The sequence below is a fragment of the Pieris brassicae genome, chromosome 10 (genome assembly GCF_905147105.1).
Source record: "Pieris brassicae chromosome 10, ilPieBrab1.1, whole genome shotgun sequence".
Taxonomy (NCBI): domain Eukaryota; kingdom Metazoa; phylum Arthropoda; class Insecta; order Lepidoptera; family Pieridae; genus Pieris; species Pieris brassicae.
In genome coordinates this window covers 11,977,535-11,998,732 of record NC_059674.1, presented here as the reverse complement: position 1 = coordinate 11,998,732, position 21,198 = coordinate 11,977,535, and the positions used below count along the sequence as shown (strand labels likewise).

Below are 21,198 nucleotides of genomic sequence, written 5' to 3'. Positions count from 1 at the left end.
AAGCACGAGCTATCTGTCAACCCATCAAAAACAGAGCTAATACTCTTTACAAACCGGAGGGTTCTGGGACCACACAGGCTTCCAAAACTCTTCAACACACAACTCAAACTCAAAAATGAAATAAAGTACCTGGGTGTGATTCTGGACAGTAAACTGCTCTGGAACAAACACCTAGAACACAAACTGAGCAAAGCAACGATCGCCTTCTATCAATGCAAAAAGATGCTAGGCGTGAAATGGGGCTTATCGCCTAAAATAACATTATGGCTATACACTGCCATAATCAGGCCAATGCTGGCCTATGGAGCCCTGGTTTGGTGGCCAAGATCTGAACTTCAAATGGCGATCACGAAACTGGGACGCTTCCAAAGGCTTGCCTTGTCCGCTGCTAGCGGTTGTATGAGAACAACTCCGACCGCAGCAATGGAGATAGCCCTGCAAATCTTACCTCTAGACCTACACATACAGCAGGAGGCGGCACTTGCGGCCATCAGGCTTATGGTATTGGACCTATGGGGAAAAAACCACTATAGTTCACACACAGTGATTCTCAACAGGGCAATAGAGTACCAACCTCTTATAGCTGCGCCATGTGACAGAATCACAAATCAATTAATATTCAACAAGAAATATCTTATACAACTGAGAGAAGAGGAGCAAGATCAGTCGCCCCTGAATGAGCTACGTATATACACTGATGGCTCAAAAACAGGGTGTGGCTCAGGCGCTGGTATTTTCTCCTTTGATCTCAACATCAACATACACCTACCTCTGGGCACACAAAGCACAATCTTCCAATGTGAATGTGTCGCTCTAACCGAAGCAGCCAGAGCCGTACAGCGGATGGGAGTCAACGACTTTCACATTAAGCTCATATCGGACAGTGCATCCGTGCTGATGGCGCTCGGTAACGAAAACACAAACAGCAAACTAATACTGGAGTGTCACGAAGCACTGGAGGCAATAGCTCTAACAAATAGAGTTACCTTACAGTGGATTAAGGGACACAGTGGCTCTCTCGGCAACGACGCAGCCGACGAGCTTGCGAGAAGAGGCTCTGGTATGATACCTGCTGGCCCGCATCCGCTTCTCCCCTTGCCCTTCTCGCTAGTTCGAACCTGGATTCGCCAGAGATCCACTGTACTCCAGAATCAACGATGGTCGCGAAGTGTAGATTGCAAACAGTCCAAAATAGCTCTGCCGGCTGTGAACCCGCAACTTACTAAGCGACTTCTAAACCTGAACAGAACCAATCTCAAAACAATCATAGGGACAATCACGGGCCATTGTCTCCTTAACAAACATCTTTTCGTCCTAGGCGCAACAGACAGCCCCTTGTGCAGAGGCTGTTTCAGCGCAGAGGAATCAGTCACCCACGTAGTCCTGGAATGCGAGGCTGTGGCTAATCAACGTACAAAAATCCTCGGAACAGTGAGGTCGCTCCGCGAAGCCTGTGAAGTGCCCGGGAGACTTCTGTGCTTCTGGAAGGAGTTGGGCTGGCTAAATTAGCCAGGGCTTCTACGCACAACGGACCGACTACGTGTCTAAGTGCGGAAACTGAGTCCACCTACCTAAACCTAAACCTAAACCATGGACACACTCAATGCTAGAGCGCTCGCAACTACGTTACCGGCATATTAAGAATTATTACGCACTTTTCTTGAAGTACCCTAAGTCGAATTAGTACGAAGATACTTCAGTCTTCTGGTTCCACATAGTGGTGGTGCGCAAAAACTGCCTTAAAATGCTCAGTTGTGGAAGGACGGACGTTGAAGAAATAGGGAGTTTTTGATGGTAAATATCGTGATTAATGATCAGTTATGTATAATAATTGTGATGAATAAAATGGTTACTTACCCTTGGAGTCTGATCGTACGAGGTCTGAGAGTCGAGCCATGAGAATAGCCATTCGTTTCGCGGCTGCGATGATCTCATTGTCCTTCGAAGACCATTCGCGAACTGCGCGGTGCAAGTTATGGGCTGCCACCTGAATGTCAATGTCATGTGTTGTTAATTTATAAGAACCTTATCTGTAACAGTACCGTGTTTATTAAATGCATTTACCATTATAGGTACTTAACATACATATGTCAGGGAATGTTATCATTGAGTATATTGACCGTTGATTATTATTGTGACTTTGGATACATACGATTATCGATTACGTATACGCGTGCGTATACGTTATTTAACTAAGATAATTATAATATTTAATTTGTATGTATTTGTGATAATTAAGCATATCCCCATTCTCTGAATCAACCTACCAAAATAGGCTGACTAGGATGCGGCTGCCTATCAAAGATATCCTCTCCCTCGTCGTCAGTGTCTGGAGGCGGCGGCCTGGGTGGTGCAGAGACGGCTGGAGGCGGAGGCCTGGGGGGCGCGGCCTCTCGCACGTTGACGCGGAGGGCAGCGAACGACTCCGGCAATGCCGGTGGTGGTGGTGGAGGCCCGTATTGCCGGGATAGGGCTTCTTCTACGCCATTCGACGCTTTAATAATCTGATAAACAGTGGAAATCCTTAAATATAAATCCGTTTCCTAGGAGTCATTATCAGTGTAAATAAGTCATTATAATTTATTTTGGGATTTAGACGTTCGCTTATTATTACTTAGTATCAGACCATATAATACTTAAATCTAAATTGATAAGCCGTTCATTATATTTATCTAATAATTGGCGTAACGCCCGTAAGAACCACAGCTAAGCCTTATTCCTATAACATTAGATCGGACGGCAATCTAATTAATACAATATATAAATAACACTTTTGACTCTTACCGACTCCGATCATACCTCATTATTAGCAGCTCTCCAAGCGGGAACAGCGCTTCTGTCTTGTAGAGCGACTAGTTTCGCGTGTCTTACGGCGGGCGGAATGCTGGCCTGTAGGCGTTGCTGGGCAGCGCCCAAAGCTAGAGCGAACTCACTGTCTTCAGTGTTCTCGCGTTCCGCTCCACCCACGAGGAGTACGCGGTTGGCAAGCCTAAAAATGATATTAATTCTATTCATATATTTTCGGCATCTACTATTAGAGTGAGAGTCGAAACTTGATGCGAACTAACTCCCATATGACAAAATTAAAATATTTTTGAGGTACGATTGAGCTTCATTTGCGCTAAACGTACTTTACCTTCACTACGTAGACGTGTTCTCTGCATGTTCTGAACTGTTTTTGTCATATTTAGACATTTGAACACTCTTTCCCTACCACTACACGGATACTATATCTTTAACGTTTTCACGACACTCAAATAAATCATAAACGATATATGAGCTTTCTGTAACTATAAAATCTAAGGTGTGTCACTCCAAGGCCGGTAACATTATACTAATTGTGAAAGAATACGATCCAGAACTTCTCCCTTTTGCAACAAACATACAATTCTTTCCTGATTATAATATTAGTATTCATAATATAGATTTCGTGAAACTTTAGGCATTGGTTCTCCAACTATCTCTAGTGAGCAAAACGATAGCGTCAAATTATAAAGCTGATAACTTCGTAATGAGAATTTTTGGGATTTAAACACACAGTGCAAACTAACCTAGCGATAGCGGATGTGTTGTCGACCATTTTCTGCGAGTCGTTGTTACGGATAGCGTCTTCACATAAATATGTGTGCTTCTGCATCAGCTCACCTAAAACGACCAAATATGTATTTTAGTTACAATTGCCGTGGAATACGTTATTACTTCAAGTTGTTGGGTTTTCTTAAACACAGTGAACTTTAATTTGTTGTCATAAGCTTAAAATAAGGATATACATATTACAATTGAGAAAATTCAATAAACTTGGTTTGGACAATATCGTTCTCATTTCAACTCACTTCATCAAGCATCCATAAGATAGCGTTCAAGTATTACGTCACGCAATTTATTGGAGATTCTTGATTCAATGAAACGCGCCGTAACGTTTCTGTATCCAATAGTAAAACGTTTCGTGACCAACCCCAGTGACTCTTTATACCTAAAACTTACCATTATGTGGTGTAAAGTACTGGAAAGTGGAAAATAATATTAACAATAACGCGTAATTAAATCCCCGCCCCTGCATCGTAACGTTTTACAAAAGGACCACCTCCCAAAATTCGTTACGTAATACTTGAACGCTTCCTAATACGAATATGAACCTTTTCGTTATTTTACGAGTATCACAACATTAAATATAACTTCTTTAACGAACGAACTTTTTAATGATAAATTGTTATGTATATACATATTAAATATTATTAATCGCTTACCAGCAGTGCGTACAAAGTCGAGCGGGTCAAGTGCCTGGTCACAAAGATCTCTGCAGCGCAACACTGCGTCCGCGTATTGGTTCTTTAAGTTGTTGAAGTGTTCTTCTGCGACCTTAATGAAAAATATTGAAAAAAGCCTTATACAAAAGGGACACATTGAAATTTTATGAGACTTATCACATTGAGTTAAATTATGTTTAATTTAATATATGTGTGCGTCTACTAGTGTACACACGTAAGAAGTGAAACTTCTTTATTACTTTAATTTTCGAAAAATGATCTACTATGTAACTTTACAGAAATTTTACGTTAATTAAAGTTAAATAAGATAAATTTTAACAAAAAGCTTTTGTTATCATGGACATGAATACAAATAATACAATTATTTCATTTTACCTTATTACTTACTAAGATTATTACAGAATTTTATTAATTGTAATATAAATATTACTATCATTGTTATCGTTATTATATATTTTTATTTTTTAATCTCTTCGGCTTCGAATCTCGTCGTATCAACTGTGGAAGGAAAAGAAAAAGATGGCACGTAACGGAAAAATGTGACGCATAACGGAATAGTGACGCGTAACCGAAAAATGTGACGGTAAATTTTATTACAACGCCGATAAACAAGTTTCACTTCAAAAACGTTCAGGATCTTATTGTTCTGTTAAACGAATTAAATAAGTAAACTTTTAAATTTAAAAAAAATCACAATACCTTGCTTTCAGGATAATGTAGACGAATTTTTCCTGCGCAGACCAGTTGCGGGGAAAGTTTTTCGACCTGAAAGTTGTATTCATATTACATTTAATATTTTCCATGAGCTGTTTGTATTGCGGGTTCGGTGAAAAATCTAACACAAAATCTGCGTTAAATATCTGTAAAAAGTATTTTTGCTATGAAATAGTTGAGGCATTAATAAGGTAAACACTATAATCATTTTCTCAAAGAATCATATATTTATTTCAATAACAATCAAGATTTTATTTATATACAAGGACATCGAGATGTTAAGGCAAATTTTTAAAGACAGACATAACAGTTTGACATACATAAAATGCTTATTATCCTCTGTCTGATTTAATAAAGATTACGATTCGTAAAAATTACGAATTTTATTCATCCCAATATCTCAAACTAAAGAAAAATCTTCCTTACCTCTTTAGCATTATGATGCAGCATATCAGCCAATTTCTTATTATGGCGTACTCCAGCAGCCACCATATCCGCAGCGGCAGCAGCCTTTCCGCTAAACGCTTGCAAGGCATTCGCCTTCTCCTCGAACTTTAACTCACGGCCCGGGGTTCCTTTCCAATTGCATACAAATAAATTTACTAACTGTGTGAAGGCCTTTCAACGATTAAACTCAATATTCTCTCCTAATTGTAATCAATATGAAAGTTTAATATACACGAAAAGATGTCAATTAAATTCTAAATTTACATTTACTACCAGTTCGCAAGGGCTCTGTTTAATAACCAACTTTTGACCCTTCAAATTGTTTTACCTAGAGTTCGTTATTTGTACACTACAGCGATTTTATAAATTATGTTACTAAATTCATGTATAAAAATCGTAAAGGCAAATATAATTTTCGTTAAATAAACTAAACGGATTATTTTTATTTTTGACAATGTTGCAAAATATGACCTTTTATGATAAAAAAATATGGCCAAGTTCCGTACGGAGGTGGATGTAAGAAAATAATAAATAATGACTACCTAATGGAGCGTTAACAGCATCTGTAAAGTGTCGGAGAGGCGCAGCGACATCTATGAAGTCTTCGACTACTCGATTGACAACAGCACGGTCCAACCCGCGTTTTAACTCATGCAATTTGTCCGTCAACTCCCTGAAATATTATTTTATATGTAACAGCTCGCTACATAACAAAATTAGTGTAGTAAAAATAATCAAGAATGCAATGGAAATTATCGTTAGCAACAATCTTTAATTTTTCGTTACGTCGAATATTTTCGTACAAAAAGCAAGATTCTCTTCAACTTTATCTAGACAATTTTGGCTTGAGATTGTAATTTGACGAGATTGAGAAGTAATCATTTTTTCTTTAAAAGAAAGTATGGGAAACGAATGTATAATGAAAGACGAAACCTTGCGTTCGACTGTCATCTGTCATATGTCAAGTGAGTTTATTCATGATTTATTTTTATTTTCATTTAAAGATTATAAGTAAAGAATTAATTAGTAAAAGCACAGTAATAACATACATAACGTAAATAAAAGATGTTCGTTAAAAACTCACCTAGTGACAGCCCTGGCTTCCTCTGAGTCGCCGCGACCGCGCATACACAGATCGGACAGCTTGTCAGACAAATGTTGCACCTCGGAACAGAGCTGCATTATTTCCGCTTTCTCTCGTCCGTGCAGGTTATCGGCAATCTAAAATTTAATCTTTAAACTAAGCAGTGTGAAGTGTGACGCAAGCTCTTTTGGCTCGGATATTAGTCACAAATGCTGTCTTCGGTATTGATAGACCATATGTGATATGCCTATCAATACCTTAATTGATTAAAACATTTCTTAATTACTTAGTATCTTTGATTTTATCATTCAATAAACAATTGTAAACATACAGTATGTCCTTGGGCCACAATGCTGCTAATAGCCTTTTGTCCTTCAAGACGGGTAGCAGGTTCGGCTGCCGGGTGAAGTAACCATTTGTGAGCTGCTTCTAATCTGTAATCGAAGAAATCATGCTTTTTATATAAAAACCTTACAAATTTCTTAACATTTTTAAGGCTAAGGTAACGGTCTTAAGTGCTTTACAAGTCTTATTGGGCTTGAGACAATAAAGATATTAAATAATCAAATTTATTTATTTACTTATAACTATACAAAGAGCAGTGTTGCCCTAGTGGCTTCAGCGTGCGACTCTCATCCCTGAGGTCGATCCCCGGCTGTGCATCAATGGGATTTCTTTCTATGTGTGCATTAAACATTAGCTTGAACGGTGAAGGAAAACATCCTGAAGAAACGGACTTGCCTTACACCAAAAACTTGAAGGCGTGCGTCACCTATTTGCCTATTAGATTAACAAATGATCATCAAACAGATACAGAAATCTGAGCCACAGACCTAAAAAGGTTGTAGCGCCATTGATTCATTTTTAACTATACAACTAACTGAAAATAAATAAACCTCGCCAAATTGCAGATAACTCCAAAGTGGTACAAATTTTTTCAAATGCCAACAATCTTTAAAATGTCACTATTGATTGTCAATGTCATCTGTCAGGTGTCAATTAAATTGTGCGTCTAATTCATGTTTATGTGAGTTAAAATGCCACAACGTATTATTAGCCAGATAATTACAATATCAAGTATCTTTTGGGAATAGTCTTAAGGGGATCCACGAATAATGTGTCAGACGTCATACTAATTTGAATGGCCATAAATACGCAAACTTGGTGTTGCTATAATCATATTACTTTGCGCCCCAGAGCTGTTTTTTTCATCGGTCGGGTTTCTATTGATTCCCCATATATTTTCGATGCCCGGCTATACTTTATTGGTATATCTTGTGCAACATACCTGGCCTGTATCGTCTTCCCGCCTTGTTGCTCGACGGCCCTTACTCCTTCATTGACCACACCTTCTACCTCGTCAAGCTGATTGCCCAGATCCGAGGCTAGTTTTAATGCCTGTAATCAAGTAAACATTGTGAAAGTTTTATATGTATCTGCGAGGTTGCGTTAAAGCGATCATAGATGTCGTACGTTATTAGTAGTAGAAAAAAAGCGTCAAATGCTGTCTCTTTCACAGATGGCGTTTGAGGGTCTGTGTACGATTAGTAAAGGGTCGAGAGGTGGTCGCCGACCACTAGTCGGTCAGTTTGGTTTTCGACGGCATCCAGCAAAGTCGTACGCAGAACTCACTGCCCTTTAAATCTAAATTCGAAATATTGATATTCGATAATAATAAATTCTAAATGCGATTGTTCTCACGAACAACTCGGGGTCCCTTATATCGCGACATATAAGTATTGTTAGAACGTTTCTGGGTAAATTTAACTTCCAATAGCGATATCGACAGCGGTCCCGATCTCAAGCATTACCTCGGCGACATCAGTGCTACAGATATTGAGAACTATATTCAAATTGCATACAAAACGTCGGGATCGGTATCGCTGTCGCTATTGGAAGTTGCAGAGTAAGGAGCTTTGAGCTACATTCACAATGAAGCTAAAGTAATGGTATTGTATACCATTACTTTTCTGAATGTAGCAAAAATGTGTAGAAGTTTTACCAAAATTTACTAGTATGGGTCCTTTTATTATGAATTTAGTGTTATAGTTTTGAAACAGGAACAGTTTCGATAGAAAAACTCAAATAGCGCCGAAATCATTGGACATTTTTACAAAATAAAATTAGTTCGTGTAATGTTCCCTCTACCCTAATGTTCTTTATTTTCATACCTTAGGTTCCTTGCCTCGCCCGAATTGTCTCTCATCACACAGTATATCAGCATTGATACCACCAGATCTAGAAGATATTTTACATATTTTCAATCCAAATAAGTCCAGACACATTAATCATAACTACACCTATCAATTCCATGAAACTAAATAAATATCTAACAGGTTGAACCGCTATCGGAAAAAGACCACGTGACCTAGCGTGATACCGCTTGTCCAATTTGTAAATTTCGTTTGTATCACGACCTCCGCAAACTAGTTTACTCTGGGCAGTTTAACTGTTTGGCCTTGATGCTTTTTATTTATAAGGACGCTATGTCTAGTCAACACATGTCCAATCACTGACACGCACGCAGTCGTAAGAGAAACTGGCTTTTGTCTTTAATCTTAGAATTGGTAGCTAAACACAACAACCTTCTGTGGTTCTTGCCAAGTAATGTGTCAAATGACACAGGAAAATAAAGGGGCCGTACCTGACAGTAGATCTAAGCGTATCAGCGTGGGCGGGAGTGAGATGTTCAGCTGCACGTTGTCCCGAAGTCAATACGGAGCGTAATGCACGCTCACCCACTGTATTACGGAGGGCTTCGGGATCCTGTAAGTTTAAAAGTAGTTTATAAGCATTATTAGGAAATATTATTTATTAGAATCCGTCAAGAAAGACATTTTTTAGGGGTCAAAATGTATAATAAGAAAAAACTGTATTTTAATATCGGACCATGCAAGTATTATGTGACGCAAATTTTGGAGATTTTTAACAACAGTCTAACTCGCCGTGATGTTTTTCTCTACATAACCCCTCAAAGTAAAACGTTACTGAATGTGGCGTAAGATACCTACCGGAAAGTAGCCAAAATACTTTTGTTGTTTAAAATTTAAATCGCGTTAATATTAACGCATCGTAACTTTTTACAAGACCAAAATTCATATTGTATGGAGCGTTTTCTCATGCTGTATGTATGCATAAATACTAAATATTGTCTTCGGTACACCTAATTAGTTCCTGACACAGCACAACATACGAAAATGTTACACGAACATATATTTAGTCTTTAAAGCCACTTACATTAAGAAACTCGTGCGCAGCTCCCGCTTTGTTATGTATCATGGATTGCAGCGCCTTCAGTACTGCGATATTGTCCTTCTCTCCGCCGTCCTCTACGTATGACGTTAGTTGCAACACCCTGTAGAAGTGACGTCACTCATCATATATTATCACAAACACCAAGCATGCCTATCTACAATTCTATATGGTTCTAAAAAAATATGTTTATTAAAATATTATTAAAGGCTTAATAATTATTAAAGCCCGGTTTTAAGAGTATAAAGAATATTATTTATATGAATAAAGTCAAGGCAGGTCTTTCTTGCTTCAATTTCAAGGATTTCTACTTCCCTACTACCCAGAGAAAGCATGGCGCAGCAGCTTATATGTGCTACTCGCATTTTTATTAATCACATTCTATAAGTATAAAAGATATAAAATTCATACCTAATTATTTCGTGAATTTCATCCGCCATGCGTTTTGCTAAATAGTTTCTGTTCTCTGATGCGTCTTCTATGCCCTTGCCACCTAGAATAATAATAAAACCCTTCCAATTTTTATTTTGTAGTTGATTTCATTACATAAAAAGTATGTATTTAGGAACTTGGTTTCGAGTGTAGGCCAAATTACTACTTGTTCTTTAAAAAGCTTGCCCTTTGATGCGCTTAGATGAAATCGCAAATAAAATAAAAAAACATTCCCTCCCATGTTTTTGAGACTTACCTTCAGACAGTATATGGATGTATATCTTCATTGAGCAGATGAGGACTGGAGCCAACTTTTTGACACTTTCCAGGCAGCGAGTCAAAGTTTCCGCGTGTGGAGGATGAGTTAGTTCCGCGGCGCGGGCTGCTACCTATAGAAAAAAATGCAATGTTTTTGTCACTATCATGTATATTTAGTAACATTAGCGACAGTATGTCAACGTAAAATTGTTATATTATTTGACAGTTGGTTTTATTGGCTTTATAAAGAAAAATAATGCGTTTAATTGGAAGCATATTGCGTATACGTATCTAGTGGGGGAAAAAAGTGTGAACGCCTACCAGAGACAAGAGAAGAGAAATAAGAGAGAGGGGATTGATTGGAAAAGAGAAGCGAAAATAAGAGACAAATGGCAAAATTTGGAGGAGGCCTACAATCCGTCGGAGGTCATGTCATTAAATATAATAACAGAAACCTAAATTAATCCTTATTAAAGTACTCGAATACAGTCTATTTTATTATTTATTTATGTATACGGATCAAAAAATTTCCATAATTTATTAATGGCGCTACAATTGCGTTGTTTAAATTTATCAATAGATGGCGTTTGTTTCGTATAGCTAAGTTATAAATTGTAAATTCTATTATAGGATTTAACGCGATCATTAAATATATCCGTCATTGTATATCTTAGTTTTGGGCTTGAGTGCCGAAAGATTGTTCAAATATTGACATAATATACGGTAAAATTACACCATTGTTGGAAATTATATAAAATATTTATATATTGAAAAAAAAATTACTTTCATACGAGTTCATTATTTATTAAAATATATTATATTACATACTGTTAATTCATATTCAATTCAAATTCGTATGATTAATTAATCGTACCGAGTTCGGATAAAAAAAATGTCATTCAAGTTTAAACCTAATACCTATTAACTTTAAATAAAATGTCATTGTAAAGTCAACTTTATTATTATAACAGTTTGATTATAATAAAAATATTATCAACTCAATTTCGATAAAAGTTCATCGCTTTTTACCTCTCTCGCTGCTTTCGAAAGCGCTGGCGATATGTCCCTCAGGAACTGCACTAGGTCCTCCATAGTATCTATTACTTCAGCCACGCCTAAGTAGTCTAACACCTGAAACAAAATCAATAAATAGAGTATATACAGCGAAAGTTCGGCTAAGGAGGACTGACTGTAGTAGTTTTGCAATTAAATTTTACATTGGCCTAAAAATATGTTAAAGCTGTCGACAATTTATATGAAAGTACCTTTTTGCATTCCTTTACGATCTTTCTGACTTCCGATTCGTCGAAGCACAACAAAAGCGCCGATGTACCTTGAAGAATACCTCGAGATCCTTCTATCAGCTTCTTCCTGTAAACGGCAATTTTCAATGAGTCATCGATATAAGGTAGGTTTTTTCCAGAACGACGAATAACATTTATGACTCAAAAACCATGTGATCATACTTTGGTATCGTCTTTTTAATTTCCTCAGGAATTCTACCTAAACGTCTACCATAGTTACTGCAGCAAGGCCATAACAAACTTTTAGATAATTAGTATTTTACTGTGCATTTATTAGGGCATTTTTCTGATTATACATTTGTATTTATATAATTTGTATATTTTTTATTTTTACCTATATTGTCGTAAAACTTTAAAATGTATCAAATTTCTTCATTAGATTCACTCATCTTCACAGTACGAAAAATAAATAAAAATAACACATTTTCTTAATTTGAATTTGGAATGATCTTCTTTAAAATTTAAACTTTTGATGATACCGTAACCAGCCAGATACAAATAGTATAGCCAAAGAGATTTTAATACTTACTATAATGCGAAAAGACTTTTCCGCCAACCTAATACATTTAGTGCTGCGCTTATACTCTGTCATATTGTTAAGATAATAAAGCTCAGTATGTTTTATGACCTACTTTTTGTAGTTTAAATTTTTAAGTAGTTATTTCAAACCTGGCAGGTCCCGAATACGGGTCGGCCCTTAACATGTCAGAGGCCTGTTGGAGTAGTGTCGCCGCGCCTTCCACACGACGTAAGGCACCAGGCATATCTCCACGCAGGATTGGGTCGTCTGATGACTCAATGGTCTCGTGGCCAACCTAGAGCAATAAAAAATCCATATATAGTATAGTCGTAGATTAGTAAATGCCTTTTTAAAACGATCTTTTAATATAAAAAATGAACACTATTGTATATACAGTGGATTTCGCGATATAACGACGGGACAGGAAAGATGAAGGGACCACTCTAATTTCGTCGTTATAGCCAAAAGTCGTTACAGGCAGAGCTTGAGATAAAGACACGTATAGGTGTTCAGTTTATACTAATTTATCATTGACAACATTGGCACACATGGTTATTCACAGGTACATAAAAAATATCTCACAATATCACTTTGAATACCAATATATACACATACCTATTTAGCCGATACCTGTACACAAAATGTAAAGGTCTCAGTATAAATGTAAATAAAAGACGAGTTATATTTGTGAAAGAGATAAATCTTTGTGTCGTTGGCGGATGACTCCGGTCGCAATAATATGGGATTTGTAGCAATTTGTTACAAATGATTCATTAAAAACAGTCGCTCGCAGTCGCAAACATCTCCGAACTCGGCGTTACATCCAAAAACACTATAGCCACATGATTTTTGTACTAATATATACTACTACTATACTAATAGTCGCTACATCCAAAGTCGTAATAAATGAAATCCACTTTATAACATTTTTTGCAGCTTGAACTTGAGATTTAGTAATACCCTATGTAAAAATAATATTTTAATTCAGCAGTCGAAACAACAACAATAATTGAGTGAGTATGTGTATGGTTTCTATTCTTAACAACTAATTACCTTCACGAGATTGTTGACGGCAAGTGACACGGCCTGCACTGGCCGTGCCAGGTCCGGCATCGCGTTTCCATCTTCTGCCTCTTCATGAAGGATCACTAGACGGGATACCTGAAAGTTAATATAATGGTTTTCAAACGAAATCTCTTTTTAGTGTATAAAAGCTACCTATAGCAGGATTTAGAACAGATTTACATATTTTATTAATAACCGTAACGCCTAAAACTATTAAAATACATCGAGACCCAGGACATCTAGCTTAAACGAATTGTGTGTAACTTAACGAAACGTTTTTAGTATGTAACATTGTCATTTCTTAATAGAAAATGTATCATTATAGAATATTAACTTTGCCAGTTCTAAATAGGTATGTTTCAAAAATATAATAGCATAAGCCTATTTATTAGGAAGTAATTAAGTATGAATGCAAATTTAGAGTAAAAATACATTATAATAAAAGACAACCGAGCGTTTATTATTTGTCTGACGCGAGTTATCACAGTATGCCCTTCATAACACTGCGTATTTTGCCTCGATAAGAAACATATTCTTAGCTCTGACGTAAGCTCGACTTGCATTGCCCTTATTGAGGTATCATGAACAAAATACGTCCTTTACAATGACTACATTTACGAAGAGAAAGTGTAGTTGATTTTTGTTATTCTAGCTGGTAATCATAAAGCAATTTCAAATAAATGTATTACCGTACCATGCAAAATCAGAGGGCGTTAAAAGAACTACAACATAACTGGATTTCGTCGTTTTACGACCCCATAATAATCATCATCGGCTCTTCGGAGATTTTTATTATTACACATCGTACTAGTAAGCAACATATGAGTAACATTATAGGTTTTTGACTTGACAGTAGGGATCAAATACAAAAAATAACTTTCTTTTGTGGATCAGCGCTCAACCAGGAGGTCGGGCAGTCGAACTTCGACATAGCACGTTTGCTTTGAATATATTTGTTTGTTTATGTGTAAAAGACCTCGCAGCTAAGAAAAAAAACTCTTACTTCAAGAACAGAAGGCTGGTCACCTTCTTGCTTATTACGAATATCTATAAATCAAATATACGCAAAAATGAGGACAAACTAATAACGGGATGTAGTGCCTATGGATTATTTATGATTAATAAATACAATACCAAGCGATTAAATATAGCGTACGTGCTAAAATGTAATAAAATCTATGAATGGACACCTTACTAGGTTACGTGTACAACCGTATAAGGCAGCGGTGCCCGCACACCATCAAGTGTAGGTGTGGGTTTGCCTTTAAAAGCTATCTTGAGGTTTTATTGATATTGATCAACTTTAGTGTCGGTATATATTGCAGATTTTTAAGAATCGTTTTGAATGCAAAGTTTTCTTATTTTTTGTTCTCTTAATGCTAAATATTTGATCGATTTAGGAGTCGAAGCACCTAACCTATGAGTTTATCTATCTATCTTACACAGTAATATATATCAATATATGAATTGCGGCTCGTTTGAGTCGCTAAAAGTCGAGAATGGCTGAAACGATTTGCCTAATAATGCCTTGAAATATTTGTGGAAGTTCAGGGACAGTTAAATTCCTATAAAAAGTATTCCTAGCTGGGTATATATTGATATCTCTATAGAAATAAAAAATTGTCACTTGGTTGTGATATATTTATAGAAGTCTTCAGAAATGTGTGTTTCATAGCTGTAATATGAGGTCCGATCTCTTTGGTTTGCTTTAACATTTTTAAGTCTAGCCTAGTATTTCTACTAAGAGATTACCAATACTACTAACAAATAAGCTTAACTAATTTTATACTTAGTCCAGCATAAGTTCTTTTACAAATGAAAATGCATAGCATGCAATCTATCTTAATTGAAAAAGTATATTGCTTAGAGCTTTCACAACATGATCCAAGACTGTATCTTGATACACTTTGGCTTCAGTTTTCACAAAAATGTAGTCTTGTGACTCCTTGATAAGACACGCCCAACCAAACCATCACTGACGCAGGATCATGTTGTACCTTTCCGACCACTTGACAAACTACTTTAGAACTGTGAGCGTACTCTTTATCATTTTGCTTATTGTAGTGTACTTCAATCGTGAAATTTTTTTCATCGGTGAAGCGGATATTTCTGTGGTTTTCTCCTGAGTATCACGATAGAAGGCGTTTTGATCAATCTACCTCTTTAGTTGTAAAGATTGATTTAGGGCATGTCCTGTATATCGACGATAAGCACCGAGCTTCAGGTCTTGTTTTATAATACTCGACAGAGTCTAAGCGGGAATGTTCATTTCCCACGATAAGACTTTTTTGCTTCCTTTAACAGCGTTTGTAGTTCAAACAGCACGCCGCCCCGATCTTTTCTAGTCTTCGACACACAAAGTGTTGTTGTATCTGTTAAAACGAAATACGAACGGCTGAGACCAAGAGCTTTTGACCTGTCTGGAATATGACAACGGCTCCAAACCTACTTTGTGCAAGCCGATCAATGCAATCCTATTTTTTTGAACACCCCATTCTATATTGTAATTTGATAATGAACTCGAAAAAATATGTGAAATGGCGCAAAATCCAAAGAAGTTTTTAAAATACGAGTTCCAAATTCAAAATAATTAAAAAGACATAGTTGAAAAAAAACGGAAAAGTTTATATGTAACAGTATTTATGGCCAGACTAGTTATACATGAAATCCTTCTATATATTTACGCAGTGACAAGTACCTATTATAGTATCTAGTTTGCATTGCATGACGTCTAAGGATGCTTGAAGCACGACCTGCCTCATTATACTGTACAATGTAAGTACAAACTCCAGTGTAACATTACTTTCGCTTTCTGATATATATCTTGTATACTTGTTTGTATTTATATCATGAAGCCGCCTTTTCTAAACATTCGGTAATGAAACATGACGCTTTTAAATTACGATACCGCTTAAAATTATTTAGCGACTTTTGGGGTATTTAAAAAATGTTTGTATATATAGTTATATATCTAACTACACTTCCTTTACAAGATCAGGTTTACAGGTACAAAGTAGATTGTCTTCTAATTAATTAGATTAAATCTCCTAGATCATAATAATAGATAGTATTTTGTAACTTCGATAGCTTTTATATATTGAGACTGCCACCTAATAGCGCGTATCAAATGACTTATTGAACTTTTGGCGCATCCCCAGACATTTTGCGAAGTAAAGGTGAGTCAGACATCCGCAGGCATCCTTGAGGGTAGACAGTAGGGTGCGTCGCGCCCTTTATGCTAGCCCCGCCTCACATCTAACGATGTTTTTGTTGACTTTATGACGCTGTTTTAATGGCCCTTAAGAAAATTAAAGCTACGAAATCTTTTACCGAAGAACACCTAAATAAAGAGTTTTAAAACAGTTATGGTTTGAATAAGTTTTTATTGGTTAGACATCGCTTAAGTACATTGTCAACGCAAACTTGTCATCCTATAAAGGATATCTTCAGGAATTATTGTTTTTTTTAGTTTTAACATTTAGGAATATAGGCCACGGTTTTGCAGAAGAAAAATTTTGTCCCAAGATGCCTTGGAGCGCGTTACTTCTTATACACAATAAATTACAGTAACCTTACAATGATGCAACTGGATGAGAATAGATCGTTTATAACTGACGCCCACGCACCAAACTGACGTTCAGGCGTCAACTAACTTTATTACACGCAAGAGATTGAAATAAGAAAAGCGGGAAAACTAACGAATTATTTATTTGAAATATGAGCTCTGTTATTTGTTTCTGTTCACAGATATACATTATATTTAGATCTAGAAGAAAGCAAAAAAACATAGTTATTCGTTTTACATTTATTTTATACTCTTATCTGCAATTGTTTATAGAAAAGGAACAAGTGCATTATGAAGCTCAATTGACTCTCACACTGTCCTGACCATCAAGATCTGCTAATTCGTGCATCCTTCGCAACCAAAAGACGTGGAACATAAACTTGTTTGCCAACCGCGATATGCCATATGGCGGAGTTGACACTTCCTACGCAACTTTTAAATCATCAATGAATTATTTCATCATACCTTGTATCTCATAAGTTTAGCTTACAAAACATTTACTAAGATAGAGGACAAATGTTTGTTTTTATTAATATTAATTACTTAATATGTCATGTGGAACATGGTGTAATTGTTTCAGCCTTACAAACGGCGGAGAGTTTATTGCCAGTTCTTCTCTTCCGTTCTACGTCCTTAATTTGTGAACTGGCAGTAAATGTAAAATTAGAAGCATTTTATATACATTTCTGTTTTTGACGTTGATGAGTGCACATTGTGTTACCTAACAAATGATTTTGAATTATGAATTTAGTCTAATATATATGGCATGTTAAGGAGTGTTCACTAAACTACAATCTCCGATTTAACTGAAGTTCATAGTAACCATCGGATTTAGAAATATACGTATACCTAAATATCTACAGGTGTATTAGCTATAATAAAGTTTAACATATATAATCCACATGGACGCTGTCGCAGCGTGTGACCTTGACCCAGAATCCCGCCGTTATTCTACTTAAGCCTTTATCTCACAAGCCCACTTCCATAAAGCTTCAACAAGCCACTGTTTTTTCACGATAAACGATGCTCATACTTTGCTAGCTTTTAAAAATGTGCCGAGAAGAAGAAGATTGAATTATAGCACGAATTAAAAAGGATAATTTCAACTGTAACTGTAATGTACAGTTTGTCGCCCTAAAATTAACTTAACTAATGGCTATAATTTACTTAGAGAGTAGACTTTAAAACGTTTCAACAATATCTAAAGCATCACCTCAATGGCGTAAAATATTTCTAATAATAGTAGAAGTCACGGAAACAACAAGCCAAACTGACGGTTGAATCATAGTTAAAAATGAAATGATTTCGACTTTCATATAATCTACCTTGAAATCAATGGCGCTACAACCTTTTTCGGTCTAGGCCTCAGATTTCTGTAGCTGTTTCATGATCATTTGTTAATCGAATAGGCAAGTAGGTGATCAGCCTTCTGTGCCTGACGCACGCCGGCCGTCGGTTTTTTGTGTCTAAGGCAAGCCGGTTCCCTCACGTTGTTTTCCTTCACAGTTCGAGCGAATGTTAAATGCGCACATAGAAAGAAAGTCCATTGGTGCACAGCCGGGGATCGAACCTACAACCTCAGGGCTGAGAGTCGCAGGCTGAAGCACTAGGCCAACACTGCTCGATAATCTACCTTTAAGCAATTTAAATCTACTGTGCATGTTGTATGTGCAGACTGCGCAATCATGTGTATTGCAGAACTAGATGGCAACTGAGTGCTAAATCAAAAACCAATAAATAAAAATTAGTTATAAAAATATAGATCGGTCAATTATTAATAGTATTAATAACGTAATATCCTTCATTAATTTTCAACATACTATATTAGGCCCTGATATCGTGAACGCAATTAATTAACTTCAATCGATAGTGACTTCATGAAAATTAATACGACAAACATCACCGCGTATTATAATACGTATACGTATGGTATACCATCTAGACGCATATTTACCTGACTTAAAGCTAAAATTATTATCAAGCTTAACGGTAGTGATAATAATCCGATAATTACGAGTGTAACCTTCAAAACAACCACTCAAAGGGCACACAAATAGCAAGTTTCATAACCAACGGATGTCAACACTGTCTAATTACACTAATTAGAATAACACTCCTGTTACTAAGCGTCAAATGATTTTTTTATCTAATGTGGTTAAAAATATTATATAGATAATGCAACAATTCTGTAAATAATAGTAGTAAACACAAATATGCGTCTGTATCTATTGGGCGGTAGTGTGAAGCACTTACCATTTTTCTTTTGAACATCATCATGTTTTGCGTAGCTTTAAATGCAACTCCTGAGTAATGAGTTTGGATGAAATAAAAATTAATATATCATTAGACGTCATAATGCGCCGTTTATATTGCAGTATGACCTAAATATGTGGTGCGGTATAATCACAGCCTTTGTTCCCAATTTTTTCTTTGAGCCCTCATTTTAATGCTCATGACATTACATTATGTTTAAACTATTTTTAATTTGTATTTAACGATATTATTAATTTTAATGTTGAAATTTAAAATGAATTATCTACACTTATAAGAGAAAATAATTCTCATTCATTATTAAATGTGTCATTTTTATGATAACTATTGTACAATTATAAAAAATTAAACTGACAAAAAGATTTTTTAAAGGATGCTATTCATTAAAGAAAGCTTATGAGAGTTGTGTTTTCTAATAGTTATGAATTAATATTAAATTATAAAACTATTAATTAACAAAGTTATACAACTTAGTTAACTTAAAAAGTATCAGCATATTGAAAATTAGCATATCAAATTATCAACAGTTCTGTACAACCTAGAAACCACATAATATTTATTTAAACAACTAGTTGAAATGTAATGTGTCTGATTGAATACTCATTGAATAGTCTTATGGCTCATTAAGCACAACTCAAGATGACTTCATTCTATCAGCTAAGCGATGTTTCCTGTCTGAAAGTACTGATAAGTAAAAACAGCTGATGGTAGATTAAGATAACTGTGTTCTACTATATTTTATATAAATGTATATTTTAGAAAATAACCATATTTTCCTAGGTTATAATTATTTACAAAATAAGTCTAGGGTATGGGAGTTTAACATGAACTATACCAAATACATAACATCTTAAATGTAACACATAAGTGCATTGAAAACTAAAAATTAAGAAAATCCAACATATCAAATCAGTACAATATAAAACCTACTAATCATTTACTAACACATACAGTTTAAAACAACTTTTAACACCTACAATTATTTTTCAATATCTCAACCTCCAAATTTAGCAATTTCTCCATGTTCTTATTATAGTGATGACATAATACAAAGATATGTAAATATGGATTGTAGGAATACTTTAAACATGTACTGTTTAATAGTTGTATACTTTAAACACTTTATGATATGGGTGGGGGTGGGGGTGCCTATATTTTTGTTGTATGTATGTTAGTTTTATTTTAATTTTACTCTTATTCTACTAATACATGTTAGAGGCATCAGGCTTTAGAATAACCCAAGTTTGCTTTGTGTGTGAAGGATTCATACACAAATAAAGTTATGGTATACACTGCACTAGCTATTAGTATATTTTAATATATAAATTCTCTAATAGGATTTCAAAACTTCGGATGGTCGAATAAATTGATCCAGCTGTCTTGTCCTCATCATCGAATTGCATTTTAAAATAGAGTCAAACTTTCTGGTCAATAATAAGTTTTAAGATTGTTGAGATATCAATTTAGAGTTGTGAGGTAATAAAAAATTAGTAAACAAAACGAAACAGTTACAGATCTTTGTAACCACGAGCTATAAATAATATTCACTGACTCACCTGTTGAGCAACCGGCTCTAAAATACTTTCGATTATCTTCGTGTGAAATACGGGCATCTTGTATGATACTCAATACATTAGGGAAACACAAAGACAAACGCGAAGCAAACAAGAACACAACACAATGAATCACTAACACAAAAATTAAGGGTGAAATAAAAACAAAAATCCCCTTCAAAGTCCACCCAATAAAAATAAAACAGTTGCACTAACTTAACAAACGTCACACGCGCCACACGCGAGCACGAATTGTTAATTGTGACTTAGTAATTCCAATTTCTATTTTCGTCAGTGTCAGCTGTCAGAACATTTGAGTAATAACTTGTCATAGCATGAAGTGACAAAAGATGAAAATTAAATTTTATTAAAAAAAATCATGTCAAAACATAAAACTAGTAATTTTATTCTGCGGTCCCGAAATTATTTGAGCAGATTTAATTAAATTTATTAAAATAATGTGTA

At 35.7% G+C, this 21,198-nt stretch overlaps 1 protein-coding gene across 2 annotated transcripts in view; it reads right to left on the bottom strand.

Annotated features, from left to right (window-relative positions):
• The window catches only part of LOC123715731 (vinculin), a 30,738-nt gene extending 9,758 nt beyond the window's left edge, over positions 1-20,980 (bottom strand). For both annotated transcript variants that reach the window (XM_045670979.1, XM_045670980.1), the window contains exons 1-21: positions 20,737-20,980; positions 13,333-13,440; positions 12,429-12,574; positions 11,721-11,826; positions 11,485-11,586; positions 10,454-10,586; positions 10,177-10,258; positions 9,751-9,868; positions 9,158-9,279; positions 8,685-8,751; positions 7,802-7,911; positions 6,845-6,947; positions 6,514-6,650; positions 5,972-6,102; positions 5,409-5,557; positions 4,968-5,033; positions 4,248-4,359; positions 3,552-3,645; positions 2,800-2,989; positions 2,268-2,504; positions 1,858-1,987 (exon numbers count right to left, since the gene is read on the bottom strand). In XM_045670979.1, the coding sequence (XP_045526935.1) occupies positions 1,858-1,987; positions 2,268-2,504; positions 2,800-2,989; positions 3,552-3,645; positions 4,248-4,359; positions 4,968-5,033; positions 5,409-5,557; positions 5,972-6,102; positions 6,514-6,650; positions 6,845-6,947; positions 7,802-7,911; positions 8,685-8,751; positions 9,158-9,279; positions 9,751-9,868; positions 10,177-10,258; positions 10,454-10,586; positions 11,485-11,586; positions 11,721-11,826; positions 12,429-12,574; positions 13,333-13,440; positions 20,737-20,793 (2,500 nt within the window). In that variant the 5' untranslated portion in view covers positions 20,794-20,980. The remainder of the gene's footprint in view (positions 1-1,857; positions 1,988-2,267; positions 2,505-2,799; positions 2,990-3,551; positions 3,646-4,247; positions 4,360-4,967; positions 5,034-5,408; positions 5,558-5,971; positions 6,103-6,513; positions 6,651-6,844; positions 6,948-7,801; positions 7,912-8,684; positions 8,752-9,157; positions 9,280-9,750; positions 9,869-10,176; positions 10,259-10,453; positions 10,587-11,484; positions 11,587-11,720; positions 11,827-12,428; positions 12,575-13,332; positions 13,441-20,736) is intronic.
• Positions 20,981-21,198: the final 218 nt, after the last annotated feature.